Source organism: Etheostoma cragini, chromosome 15 (assembly GCF_013103735.1).
Source record: "Etheostoma cragini isolate CJK2018 chromosome 15, CSU_Ecrag_1.0, whole genome shotgun sequence".
Classification (NCBI taxonomy): Eukaryota; Metazoa; Chordata; class Actinopteri; order Perciformes; family Percidae; genus Etheostoma; species Etheostoma cragini.
Genome location: NC_048421.1, coordinates 10,233,580 through 10,244,698, shown reverse-complemented (window position 1 = coordinate 10,244,698; position 11,119 = coordinate 10,233,580). Strand labels below are relative to the sequence as shown.

The window sequence follows — 11,119 nt, the reverse complement described above, 5'->3', positions numbered from 1 at the left end:
TTTTTTTTTTTCTTTTTTTTAAACATCTAAAGCAGATCATCTTAGATGATCCTCAGTGATCAGTATCTGACATGATTTAAGTTCCCTGTCACACAGGAAGCTTTTAACTATGCATTTTCACACCCCAATGTGAGTGTTTAGCTGCAGGCTCCTCAATATCCTGTTCTAAACACAATCGAGTGAAAATGCTGGCTCAACATTACAAACTGCTGCTCTTCCAACAGGAACTGCTGTCTGAGATGTTCCATAGAGAAAATAAAAAAAGCTGCATGCAGCGACTCTGCCGTCTCATGGTGCACCTGACTGCATGGGCTGTGTGTCTGGCAACCATCTTCCTGGGTGCCACGGCAGTCCACTACCTATCAGAGGTTAGAAGTGCTGTGCAGCCAGTTAGATTTCGTGCACATTTCTCAAGAAAACTCTGATAAAGAAGTACATTCTAACCACAGTTTATGTACTTCTTCTTTTTCTTTGCTGGTATGTGTTTAACACATCTGGTTTTTTCTGCTGGGTTGTTGCATAACTGCTAAGCTTGACCATCAGCAGAAACAATCTTTCTTTTTATATAGGAAGAGTTTATGTTCAACATAGTGGTTCCTACAGTATTTCCTGCATCATCATCTGTCACGCCAACTTCAATCAACTCGTAAAATATTGAGGGAACTAGTAATATTTTAACTTTGCACACACTGCCAGAGACCCAAAACACAAGAGTGTGCTGCTGAGAGCAAGATATGCTACTTTCTATTTTAGAACAGACCAGTCCGCCAATGATTGTTTCCTCTCTTACTGAAATCTGGGATTTTGCTTTCTGAACATACCCGAATCAAAGTGAACTTGTTTCTTTGTTGTTCCTAAAAGAACCAGATTAAAAGGTCTTTTCAACTTTAGTTTCTCTCATGAGGTGTCAGCAGTTATTGCAGTCATTTGTCCATTTTCTTCCACAGCATTCTCTTAAACAGAGTCCTTTGAAAGAAACTGAGCTGCTGCTCTTGCCTGCAGTGGTTTCAGGCATCAACCTGTCACTCCCGGGTCTCTTCAATCTGTGTGCTTGGGTCGAGAATCATGACTCACCCAGTGTGCTCGTCTATGTCTCCATCTTCAGGTGAGAAAAAGACCTGCATGAAACACAGCAATTGTTTTAGTTTAAATGTTCTTATAATTATTACTTTATTTGCATAGAAGTCTTTTTGGCATTTGGAATTTTTTGCCAAGTTTAAAAAAACAAAAATAACGAGCACATACAAATGTGTGAGGGGCCAAAACATGTTCCCTCCACTTATTTCAATTTTCTGTGCATAGACTCAAAAAATGTTACTTTTACCATTTCACTGTCGTTTGAATCAAGAGTTTTCATTGTCTTATTATAAACTTTATCTTAAATTATCCTTCTTCAATTTAATTTCAAGTATTATTTTAGTGTAGAGAATATTTCTGTAATCTTGTTTTGTATTTCCCTTATGTATCACCCAAATGTATCTTTACATGTCCCAGATTATGAGAATGAACTCTTGAAACTCTCTGAAAAACAGCCTTTAAAGATGTATTAAATTACATTTTAATTTCAACCAATATTTACAAACACAACAGCATCCTAGAGCTCTATATGCATAGGCTTATATCCTATACCCTCAATAAAGATGATGGTAGTAATAATAATAATAATAATAATGAAGAATACATTTTATTTGTAGAGAACGTTTCAATGACAAAGTAATCCCAATGTGTTACCGATTAAAAACAGGGTAAAACTGAAGCAAAATTAAAATTAACTACTAACTAATAAAAATAAACGCCTAAATGTGTGTCTTGGATGATGTTCTTTTCCTTAATCTGAAAAACTAAATGTTATGGAAGCAAAATAGCCCATGTCCAGTGCCATCCTGGAATGCCAGCCCACAATCCAATTGTCCAGTTGTTTGCCTGCCGTGCCTTAAAATATAACTATAATCATGGCTGCTGTCTAATCTTTTTTTCCTCAGGAACCTATTGTTGAAGGTCAGTATTGTTGGAGTACTGTGTTTCCGCTGGCTGGGGAGAATTGCTGTGGAAGCAGAAAGTCGTGGTTTACAGGTTAAAAACAATCTCCTGTATTTCAACTTCTTGTAATTGTTGTTGTGGAGCGACACTGAATTGTGCAATGTTCTTAATCCTAAAAGATCTGGACACATTAAGTGATTAGATGTTTGGCTTTGCCCCAGTTCTCCCTTATGATGTGATCTTTACAATAATGTTTCTGTTGTCCTGTAGTGTTGGGAGAGCTTTGTGGGGCAAGAACTGTATCGCTTGCTCCTGATGGACTTTCTCTTCACAGTGCTTTACACTTTTTTTGGAGAGTTCCTGTGGAGGCAAGTTGGCGCTTTAACCACGAATCACGTTACGTCTGTTTGCTGTTTATGAAACTGTTCACTGAATGTTTTTTTTGCATCTTCCCTGTAGGCTATTTACAAAGAAAGTGCTGAAAAGGAAGAGGAAGCCAGTGTTTGACATTGCTCGTAATGTGCTGGAACTCATATATGGACAAACCCTTACTTGGTAATGATGCAACATTACACCCGGCACATATTTAACAAATAAAAGTTTAAATAAACATTAATCTTCAGTTCATCCCAGGCTCGGGGTGCTGTTTGCTCCACTGCTTCCCGCAGTCCAGATCATAAAACTGTTTGTGCTGTTCTACATGAAGGAGGTAACTACAGCAGGTGTTGTTTCAACGTTCAGCGTGCAGACACGCATTTGCATGACAAACTTCACATTCTTCCTCTGGTTTCTTCCAAAGAGCAGTCTGGTGCTGAACTGTCAGGCGTCGAGGAAGCCCTGGAGGGCCAGTCAGATGACAACATTTTTCATCTCTCTTTTGTGCTTCCCTTCATTTTTTGGCGTTGTCGTGTCTGTCACTTACACAATTTGGACGTGAGTACAACAAACTCTGTCCCCTCTCATACTGTCAAAATAAGTGTGAAGTCCATCTCAGACACACAGCTTTCTGGAAACAGGCTTTCAACATTATAACCGCCTGTCTCTATATGCACCAAGCATTAATGTACTCAAAGTGTATGTTAATTTGAAAATCCCATTTCACTTTCACCATGTTTAGATTACCTGATGTTCCTAATAAAAACTAATACTAGATATTACCCTAACCCTTGTTGGCTGGGGCTATATATGGGGCTATGTGTTTTTATCGTCAGAAATCCCATGAAAAAAACAACAACAATCATTTGATCTACTAACAAGTAAGTTTATGTGCCTAAATTACTATTAATTTGTGCCATGGACATCCATTGTTGTAAGAAACACATCAATTGGTGTCAGAGTTACTCTGGGACATATTCCTTGAGGAATCATAATGCGTATTAATCCACAGCTCAAAGTAGTCAACACATCTTGAGCTCTCTTCATTTAGATGAGAACATTGATACCACTCTCTTGTCGCTATGGCACACTATTCCTTCTAGTGATTTTTTTGTGTTGAATTGAATGGGCTAGGGAATGTATTGCATGATGGACTAACACGTTGATGTTTATGCTCTATTTATGTGATTTGTTAACAGATATAGAATAACCCAAGCTAACCTCATCTTTTAAATTCAATGTGCTTGAGTTTGGAGTAATTGAAAAGTTGTTATTGACCAAATACTCTCAAACTCCACTAAATTTTCAAATCAATTTGATTTCCACAGGATTAAACCCTCGACAAGGTGCGGCCCTTTTAGGAATTTCACTACGATGTTTCAGTCCAGGCAGCTGTGGGCCCTGGAGCTGGAGAACGCCCACCCGATCCTGTCTTGGCTCAATTGGGCCTACAATGCTCTGGTGGAGAAACCACTGTTCTTATTCCTCGCCACTGGAGTCTTTCTGTAAGTGGTGGGGATGTAATCATTTGACATGATTATTTTTCTTTGTAGTATTATTATTTGGTGTATCATGGTGGTAAGGCTATTACCAAAGTATCTGCCTTCTAGAAACATTGACTGTGTCTGAATAATGTTTGTGTTCTTTCAATTTGAACTGATCTCTAATGTTTTTTTTTTTGTATTTTCAGAATGGTGATATATTTTCACACTCAGGTCATTGATGGCCAAAGGAGAATCATCAGTCGGTTAGAAAAGCAAATTGAAAATGTATGCCTAATCAAACAAGTGTATAGAGCTATATGTGCTGGTCTATGCTTCTTTTTTTCTAGCAGGGATGCTAACAAGCATGTTTCTGCAATTGAGGAAACTCCAGTTTCAGGACCACAGTTTTTGTTGTTGTTGTGTAAATGCTATAATGAGTTACCCTAACTGTCTTGTTATTTTGTCTTCTAAATATTGTTGCCGTTTACTGTCTTAGTGTTAAAATACTGTCGAACATTTTCTGTTTTTCCTCTGTGGTGGGAATGTCGGTCTTATCTGAAATTTGTCTTCTTCCCCGTGGGGATGGTGAGAAACAAACTTTGGATTCCACTGCGCGTCTAGTATATGTGAAGAAATTGACCATAAGGCTGACCTGTCAATAGGGTTGTAGAAATGCGGTCCTACCACTGTGGTCCTGAAACTGCAGCTTTCTCTGTTGCATGAATGTAGAAGGCTATATGCTAGTGGCTCTGTAGGCTGTACTTAGGCTTTGAGCCAAATGCTAACCCTTAACAGCATGCAAACAAGGCTACCATGCTGAGGTTTAGCAGTATACTTTTTAAAATGTTCAGCATCATAATTTGTCTTAAACTCATTAAGACAATTTACAACTGAGGCAGATGGAAATGGCATTAATAATTGCTAATACACCATATTGGACAAGTTAAAATGTTGATTTGATGATGTCGCTAGAGGAAAGATTAAAGGATACCAAAACAATTACATATCATCCTGAGTGAGACACCAGTGGTAACCTGTGAAGTCCTTAATACCTACAAAATCTGACCTGCTGGTGACACTAGAGGAAAAATTTGGATCACCAAAGTCTTAAGGGACACCATGAGTATCTCTACCAAATTACATAACAATTACTCCAAAAGTTGCTATGAAAAAACAAAAATGTCAACAGTATGGTGGCACTAGAAGTTTAGTAAGTGGATTACCAAAGTCCAAAGGATCAATTACAAACCATTGACTGTTCAATATGTTGATATTATATGTATGTTTTTTTTTTATTTGTTTACAGGAGGGTAAAGACAAAAAGTTCCTCATCACCAGTTTGCAAGCCATTTATGAACGGAGTGGTCTGGTTGGCCCTTAAGGTAGGTAGTCTCAAACCGGTACAGTACATTCTGTGTGGTTGTAACAGTCTTTGTTTACGTCTTTATTTTTTTTTTTTTAAATGACCTTATTTACAATCTTATGTGAACACAACAGTTCCCCCCCCCTCCCCCGGTCTGTGACTGAACAATATACACACTGAAGCAATGCAATGATATTAACCTTATTGCAGCTGTGCCCTAAGTTTCCTCCAAGCACATGCACCACATGAAAATAATTAACGGCTGTTTATGCACTCTCTGCCCAATAAAAGCACAAGGTATCTCCACATGATCTGGGCATACTCTCCTGGTCAGTTCTGGAACACTATTGCATCCAAAATGTCTGCCTTGATTAATCTTACTATCAACGTTTTGATTCTGAATGATCGGTCAACCTTTCAGCTCTCTAGAACTCAAACATGCTCTATTTACTGGTCTTATAGCTGCGGAGAAAATTATTGCCACCTTCAGGAAACCACCTCATGACCCGTCTATCTGTACGTGGAACTTTTCCTTCTTGGATGTAGTGTACATGGAATTGTACAGCACGCATTCATGGAGCGACCTGGAAAGACTCTGGACACTTGGCTCAACATCATTGAATCTTTGAGATCTGGGCTGTAGACTTGTGCTCCAGCCTTTCCTTCGATTTATTCATGTGCTTGGTCAACTTTTACGTTTAAAATCTTAAATGTATGTTTGAATTAATTCAGAGATTGTGAACTAACGTGGCTCAACAACATCACCGTGGCTGCAGTGAAATAACACTAGGATATAAATAAAGCAGCAAAACTTTGGCTAGGCCTAGGAAACACACATCCTACACCTGTGGTATTTGTTTGCTATCTATTTAGCCAAGTTGATGTGATGTATATTGTATTGCGCTGATTCTATGTTGTGTCATATGATTGTCTACTTTGGGTGGATAATAACGTTGTATTCTATGTGTTAAATGTTTGTCTAGAACATAGTGTTAAAATATGATATGAAAAAAATTAAATAATGATTATGTTAACTCTCTTTGTGCAGCCACTGTTGATGAATGCAATATGATTAATAATTTATAACTGATATGACACTGTTACCTTATGAGATGTAGCTGTTCATGAACATGAACATAATCTAAGACCAAGAATACAACACCTTGTGTAGCCGAAATGTAAAAATAATTATGAAATAAAAATGAATAAATGTGAAGCGTATACAGTGGTTATACACTTTAACAGCTTTTTGATTTGTGCATTCATATATAGATGAAATGTTTGATATAGACAGCTCTGATAAGAGAGTTTTGCTTCAGAGTTTATAAATATAAGATGTAAATAATAAGCACATTAATGAAATAGAACTGCGAACAGATGTTCGTGTCATGGTCAGTGAATCCAAACAGATATTATTATTTTTTAATCCAAAAATAATATTAAGTAAAAGTAGCCTATATGTATCATCAACAATAAATCAATTACTGCACAGTTTTGTGCGTCGGCTTGGGCGGTGCGAATGACGTCAGAGATCAATGACGTATCCCTACGCAGAGCGCCAAATTTCTCTCACAGCGTCGGAAACATGGCGGAGAAAGACGCAGAAATTGGATTCAAAAAGGTAGAGGGATGTCGCTGTTTTGATTATGGTTGACTAGCCACTAGGTTTTCTCCGTGGTTAAATCAAAACGAACATCGCTTCTTTGGCGTCGAATTGCAGATTCACGCCGTCGCTGACCCTGTCAGTCCACAGAGCACATCAATGCTTTCTTAACGGGGTTTTTCTATCAATACAACTACAATACAACTTCGCTAAGATATTATTCCGCGAATTAACAATACGACGCTATGTAGGCTATGCCGAATGAAAGAACTGTTAATAATGGGGCTAAACAGGGATCTATAGTCACTATAACGGGAACACGGGCTACTTTCTCCCATTACATTGTCGTTTTTCCGCAGGCGGTTTGGTATAAGGATTCCAAGTAGAGCCAGTTATTAGAGAAAAGCAGTAACATGTTAAAAAGAAAACCAAGGGAGGGCTTCTGAAAATGTAGATGAGGAGATACGTATTTTTTAAACCTGTGTTCATGTCAATACACACAGCTTTGTGTACGCTTAACTACATGTTTTAGCTTACTGTAACGTTAGCTTACTTGGATAGATAGATAGATGTTTACTGATCCCAAGAAAAATGGGAAATTACGGTGTTGCAGCAGCAAAATCAGTCACAAAGCACACATGTAAATATAAATGAAATACTAGGAAAAATATACATACATACAATATAGATGAAATAATAATATGAATTAAATAAAAGAAATATTTGAATATGTACAGAATGGGAAGACAAAAATGTGCAACTGCTTAATAATATGCTAAATGTAAATAAACCAATTGTGCAGGTTGCATTAGTGCAGTAGTGTGGTGTCCAAAAGTCTCATCTAGCACCCAGTGATGACGTGTTAAAAAGTGTTATAGCTTGCGGTATGAATGATTTTCTGTAGCGGTCCGTGCGGCATCGAAGCTGTTGGAGCCTCTCACAGAAGCTGCTCCTCTGTTGGACCTGTGTGGGGTGGAGAGGGTGGTCAGGGTTATCCATGATAGACAACAGTTTTATTCAGTGACCTCCTCTCCACCACAGCTTCAAAAGTGTCCTCTCCAGCCTTCCTGATCAGTTTGTTAAGTACTTAGTTTTCGTCATTGATAGATCATCATCCTAAAAGGAAACCATTTTCTTTGGCAACTTACTCCTTAAAAACAACAACTATTGAGTCTGTCTCATGCACTGTACATTACAATGTTCTCTAATCTCTTAATTTACAGGAGACAGTAAGCAAACTATTGTCAAGTTCCTTCAAGGAGGACAAAACCAGATGTAAGTCTGATAAATACTGTGTTGATATAACTCACATCTCCAAAACATGTTTTATTTGTGATTCTACAGCTCAACAAATTTCACTCTGTTACAGTAAGTGGTGATGCTGCGCTGCTCATGGCAGAATTGCTAAAAGTATTTGTCCAAGGTAAGGAGTATTGTTGGGCATAGTTGTATACGGATCAAATGATGAACCTTAATGTGTCATCTTATCTCTAGAAGCTGCTGTGAGATCACAGAAACAAGCTGAGTCTGAGGACTGCGACCAAGTAGACATCGAGCACTTTGAAAAGATCCTGCCTCAGCTGGTGCGTAGTTCAAAGATGGGGTTTTAATGTGTTATTCAACAGCCATAAATTAAAATCATAAGGCTGCTTTAAGGGCCTGTGTGATCCAGGAAATGGTATTTTTCATATTGGGCTCGCTTGAATTCTGAATTGTTTCTGTGACACACACACTCAGGCTGGATCCTTAAGATTATATTGTTTGATTATCTGTGCAGCTACCACTGGAATTCCATCTGCTGCCTTTCACAGCTAATCATAGGAGCAAGTATAGGGCACTCCAGTGTGGCTCAGGCATGAGAGATTCAGTGCCTACAGGTGTCAGATCAATTTTTCTAAAAAAAAGAAACCATGCTGGACTGGCTTAAACTGCTAGTAGTTTGTTTGTTGTATTAAATGCTGGTCAAACATAAAGAGCAAACTGGACAAAATACATCATCAATGCACAAAAGTTCCGTTTCCAAATCTCACAGTTTTGTATTTCTTTTCCAATCCAGCTGCTGGACTTCTAGCACAGTGATGCCACAAGATGGAGCCAGAGTGTTGCCTGCACGTTCCTGCTTTAATTCTACAATTTCTATTCCAACGTGTTTTTTTTTCTTCTGTATAACAGCAATTTCATAATCACTAAAATGTAAGATTACATTACGATGCTCTTCTGTATGTTTTTGAGTTGTGTGATTTAAAGTAGAAAGCAGCGATGCTGTCCACACGCCTCCATGCCACCACCAATAAGGCCCACCTGTTTTCCTCCGTGCAACAACAGGTGCTTCCAGCATGCTCCATAGTGCCCTTCATCAAAGCCTCCTGGAGCAGTTGGAAGCAATTAGAGTAATAAGGGGAGCAGCCAGTCCCTTAGATGATGACAAGTGCCAGGAAAAAAGGAGTAACCCCTCTGGCCACTTTGAAGTTCCCTCTTGCTGTCCTGCGATGTTTAGTTAGAAGTGGGGGGAAGGGCAAAGGGGACCTCTGGCACAGAGGGAAAGTTGAATGGGAGTGTGCGTGCACGAATGTGTGCATGTGTTAGCCAAACAAGGCCAGAGACCACACGCATAGATATTCTGTTTGAAAGGGACCATAACAAAACACATTGGAACATGGTCCAAGAAGAGCAGGGTGTAATTCTGAAGGTAAATAAACAAAAGAGGCGAGTAGTAGAGGTGCTTTCTCTCTTTTCATCACTGCAGAGGAGGAAGTTGGGCCCACAAGGGAGAGGGTAATGTGGGATTTTCTAACCCAAGTGCCTCAGATGGTTTTCCACCAGTGGTGTATTTGACCAACATGTCTTCACCATGAGTCAGCATAGCTTTCCAACACTTTACACTATTTGTTTGGCTCTTTAGTGACTCACTACACTTACAAATGCTGCTCACATGGTGCTGGAAGCAACTTAGGCTAAAGTCAAAAGTCCAGGCTCAGATAGGTGCAGCACATTTTTAGTAGGGCCCAGATTGGATTTGTGTTTCCCAGGAGAAACATCCACAGCAGGCATTGAGGAGAAGGTGTGTTTGGGTTGGTTGAAGTTTATTTTTAATAATGCCAGGACCGTAATTGCCACAAAAAACACAACCAAGTAAATCCTTTGTTGGGTTAATAATGCCATTTGTGCAGCAGCAAGTCTGGCCCCCTAGCTCTGAGTAGTGCAGTGAACTGCAGATCCACCGCTTTGACAACCTGCTCACTCAGATGAGATGATTTTATTACAAGATGTGAGACCAAATAATTCAGCTAAAAGTACAATAAATCCTTACTTTTTACCATGGTAAGAAACAAAAAAGGGTCTATTTTTGTATTCTGTGGCCTTTTCTGGAGGTTTGTTAGAGAGGAAATGTATCGCTAGCTGTCAATTCGTGCAGGTTAAATAAAAAGGACTTTTGGATCTCTTCTTTTTCACAATGAGTTGTTGGAAGGTCTGTCCTGAAGTAGTGAACTACTGTACAACTTTTCTCTGAATGCATCTTAGTGGAACAAATTACAGCTAAAGGCAGTATTAGTAAACATGCAAAAGCAGTTATGACAAGAATGGGGAGGTGTGTTGAAGAGAGTAATGAGTTGAAGCTTTTCTTGATCATACATTAAAAGGCAGGGAGTGTTGACAGCCTGTCGAGAAGCACTGGAGTGAGAAGCTTTTCACACATAAGAACAAGGCCCTGATCACTTGAAGATATCTGCCTGATTGTAGCCATTAATATCAATACTGATTTTATGGAAGCACCAGTAATTGCCAGGATGATCTTTCATGATAAACAGACTAAAGGCATAAACCTGTTTATAGTTTTGGCTGTGAGTTTGTACCTGAGCCTGATAAGGCTGTGTCTAACAGTGACTGGTCTGGGGTGGAGTTGTCTGCATCAGTCCTGAGAGTCCCTCTGAGGGTCTGTTAGGATTATGTCAGATTTTGCTTCATAACTCCTGACTCACTAGTCTGTGGTTGTTGTTTTTTCTGCTAAAATGACACATCATCTTCCATATCCAACTTTCTGTCATCTCAAAGCCTCTTTCTCCTCTGGGCCAAGACTAGGATCCCGTTTATGACAAGTCATCATTATACACCCATATCCGTGACTGTTGGATCTTCTGCAATGGTTGTAACAACATGCAAGCAAGCAAAATCCAAAATTGATGAGAACATCAAAGTTTACAGGCTTATATGACACATAAAACATTCACTTTTACTATAAATCGGTACATTAAAATAATTACCATATACATCATTTTCACTAGTAATCCTGCAAGTCTTTGCTCTTTTTATCTG

The 11,119-nt window shown here is 38.9% G+C and overlaps 2 protein-coding genes across 5 annotated transcripts in view; both read left to right on the top strand.

The window, feature by feature from the left end:
• The window catches only part of LOC117958642 (transmembrane channel-like protein 6), a 9,345-nt gene extending 3,572 nt beyond the window's left edge, over positions 1 to 5,773 (top strand). Inside the window, exons 9-19 of one of the 4 annotated variants that reach the window (XM_034895146.1) lie at positions 225 to 368; positions 948 to 1,105; positions 1,983 to 2,073; positions 2,251 to 2,348; positions 2,440 to 2,535; positions 2,614 to 2,689; positions 2,780 to 2,913; positions 3,684 to 3,860; positions 4,046 to 4,124; positions 5,146 to 5,221; positions 5,665 to 5,773. In XM_034895146.1, the coding sequence (XP_034751037.1) occupies positions 225 to 368; positions 948 to 1,105; positions 1,983 to 2,073; positions 2,251 to 2,348; positions 2,440 to 2,535; positions 2,614 to 2,689; positions 2,780 to 2,913; positions 3,684 to 3,860; positions 4,046 to 4,124; positions 5,146 to 5,220 (1,128 nt within the window). In that variant the 3' untranslated portion in view covers position 5,221; positions 5,665 to 5,773. Of the gene's footprint in view, positions 1 to 224; positions 369 to 947; positions 1,106 to 1,982; positions 2,074 to 2,250; positions 2,349 to 2,439; positions 2,536 to 2,613; positions 2,690 to 2,779; positions 2,914 to 3,683; positions 3,861 to 4,045; positions 4,125 to 5,145; positions 5,412 to 5,664 lie in introns of those variants that run through there. The other 3 variants (XM_034895145.1, XM_034895148.1, XM_034895147.1) reach the window with 3 other exon arrangements.
• Positions 5,774 to 6,707: 934 nt separating this feature from the next.
• Positions 6,708 to 9,440, top strand: cenpx (centromere protein X). Its single transcript, XM_034895099.1, has 5 exons — positions 6,708 to 6,823; positions 8,029 to 8,080; positions 8,175 to 8,228; positions 8,300 to 8,388; positions 8,862 to 9,440. Exons 1-5 carry the CDS (start codon positions 6,722 to 6,724, stop codon positions 8,874 to 8,876), a joined length of 312 nt encoding a protein of 103 aa, XP_034750990.1. The 5' UTR covers positions 6,708 to 6,721; the 3' UTR covers positions 8,877 to 9,440.
• Positions 9,441 to 11,119: the final 1,679 nt, after the last annotated feature.

What these genes read in the sequence shown, in the direction of transcription:
- cenpx (XM_034895099.1), top strand. Translation starts at nt 6,722, where the DNA reads ATGACGTCAGAGATCAATGACGTATCCCTACGCAGAGCGCCAAATTTC. An exon ending in CAGAAATTGGATTCAAAAAG is followed by an intron (nt 6,824 to 8,028) that starts GTAGAGGGATGT and finishes CTTAATTTACAG; the next exon opens with GAGACAGTAAGCAAACTATT. An exon ending in GCTAAAAGTATTTGTCCAAG is followed by an intron (nt 8,229 to 8,299) that starts GTAAGGAGTATT and finishes TCTTATCTCTAG; the next exon opens with AAGCTGCTGTGAGATCACAG.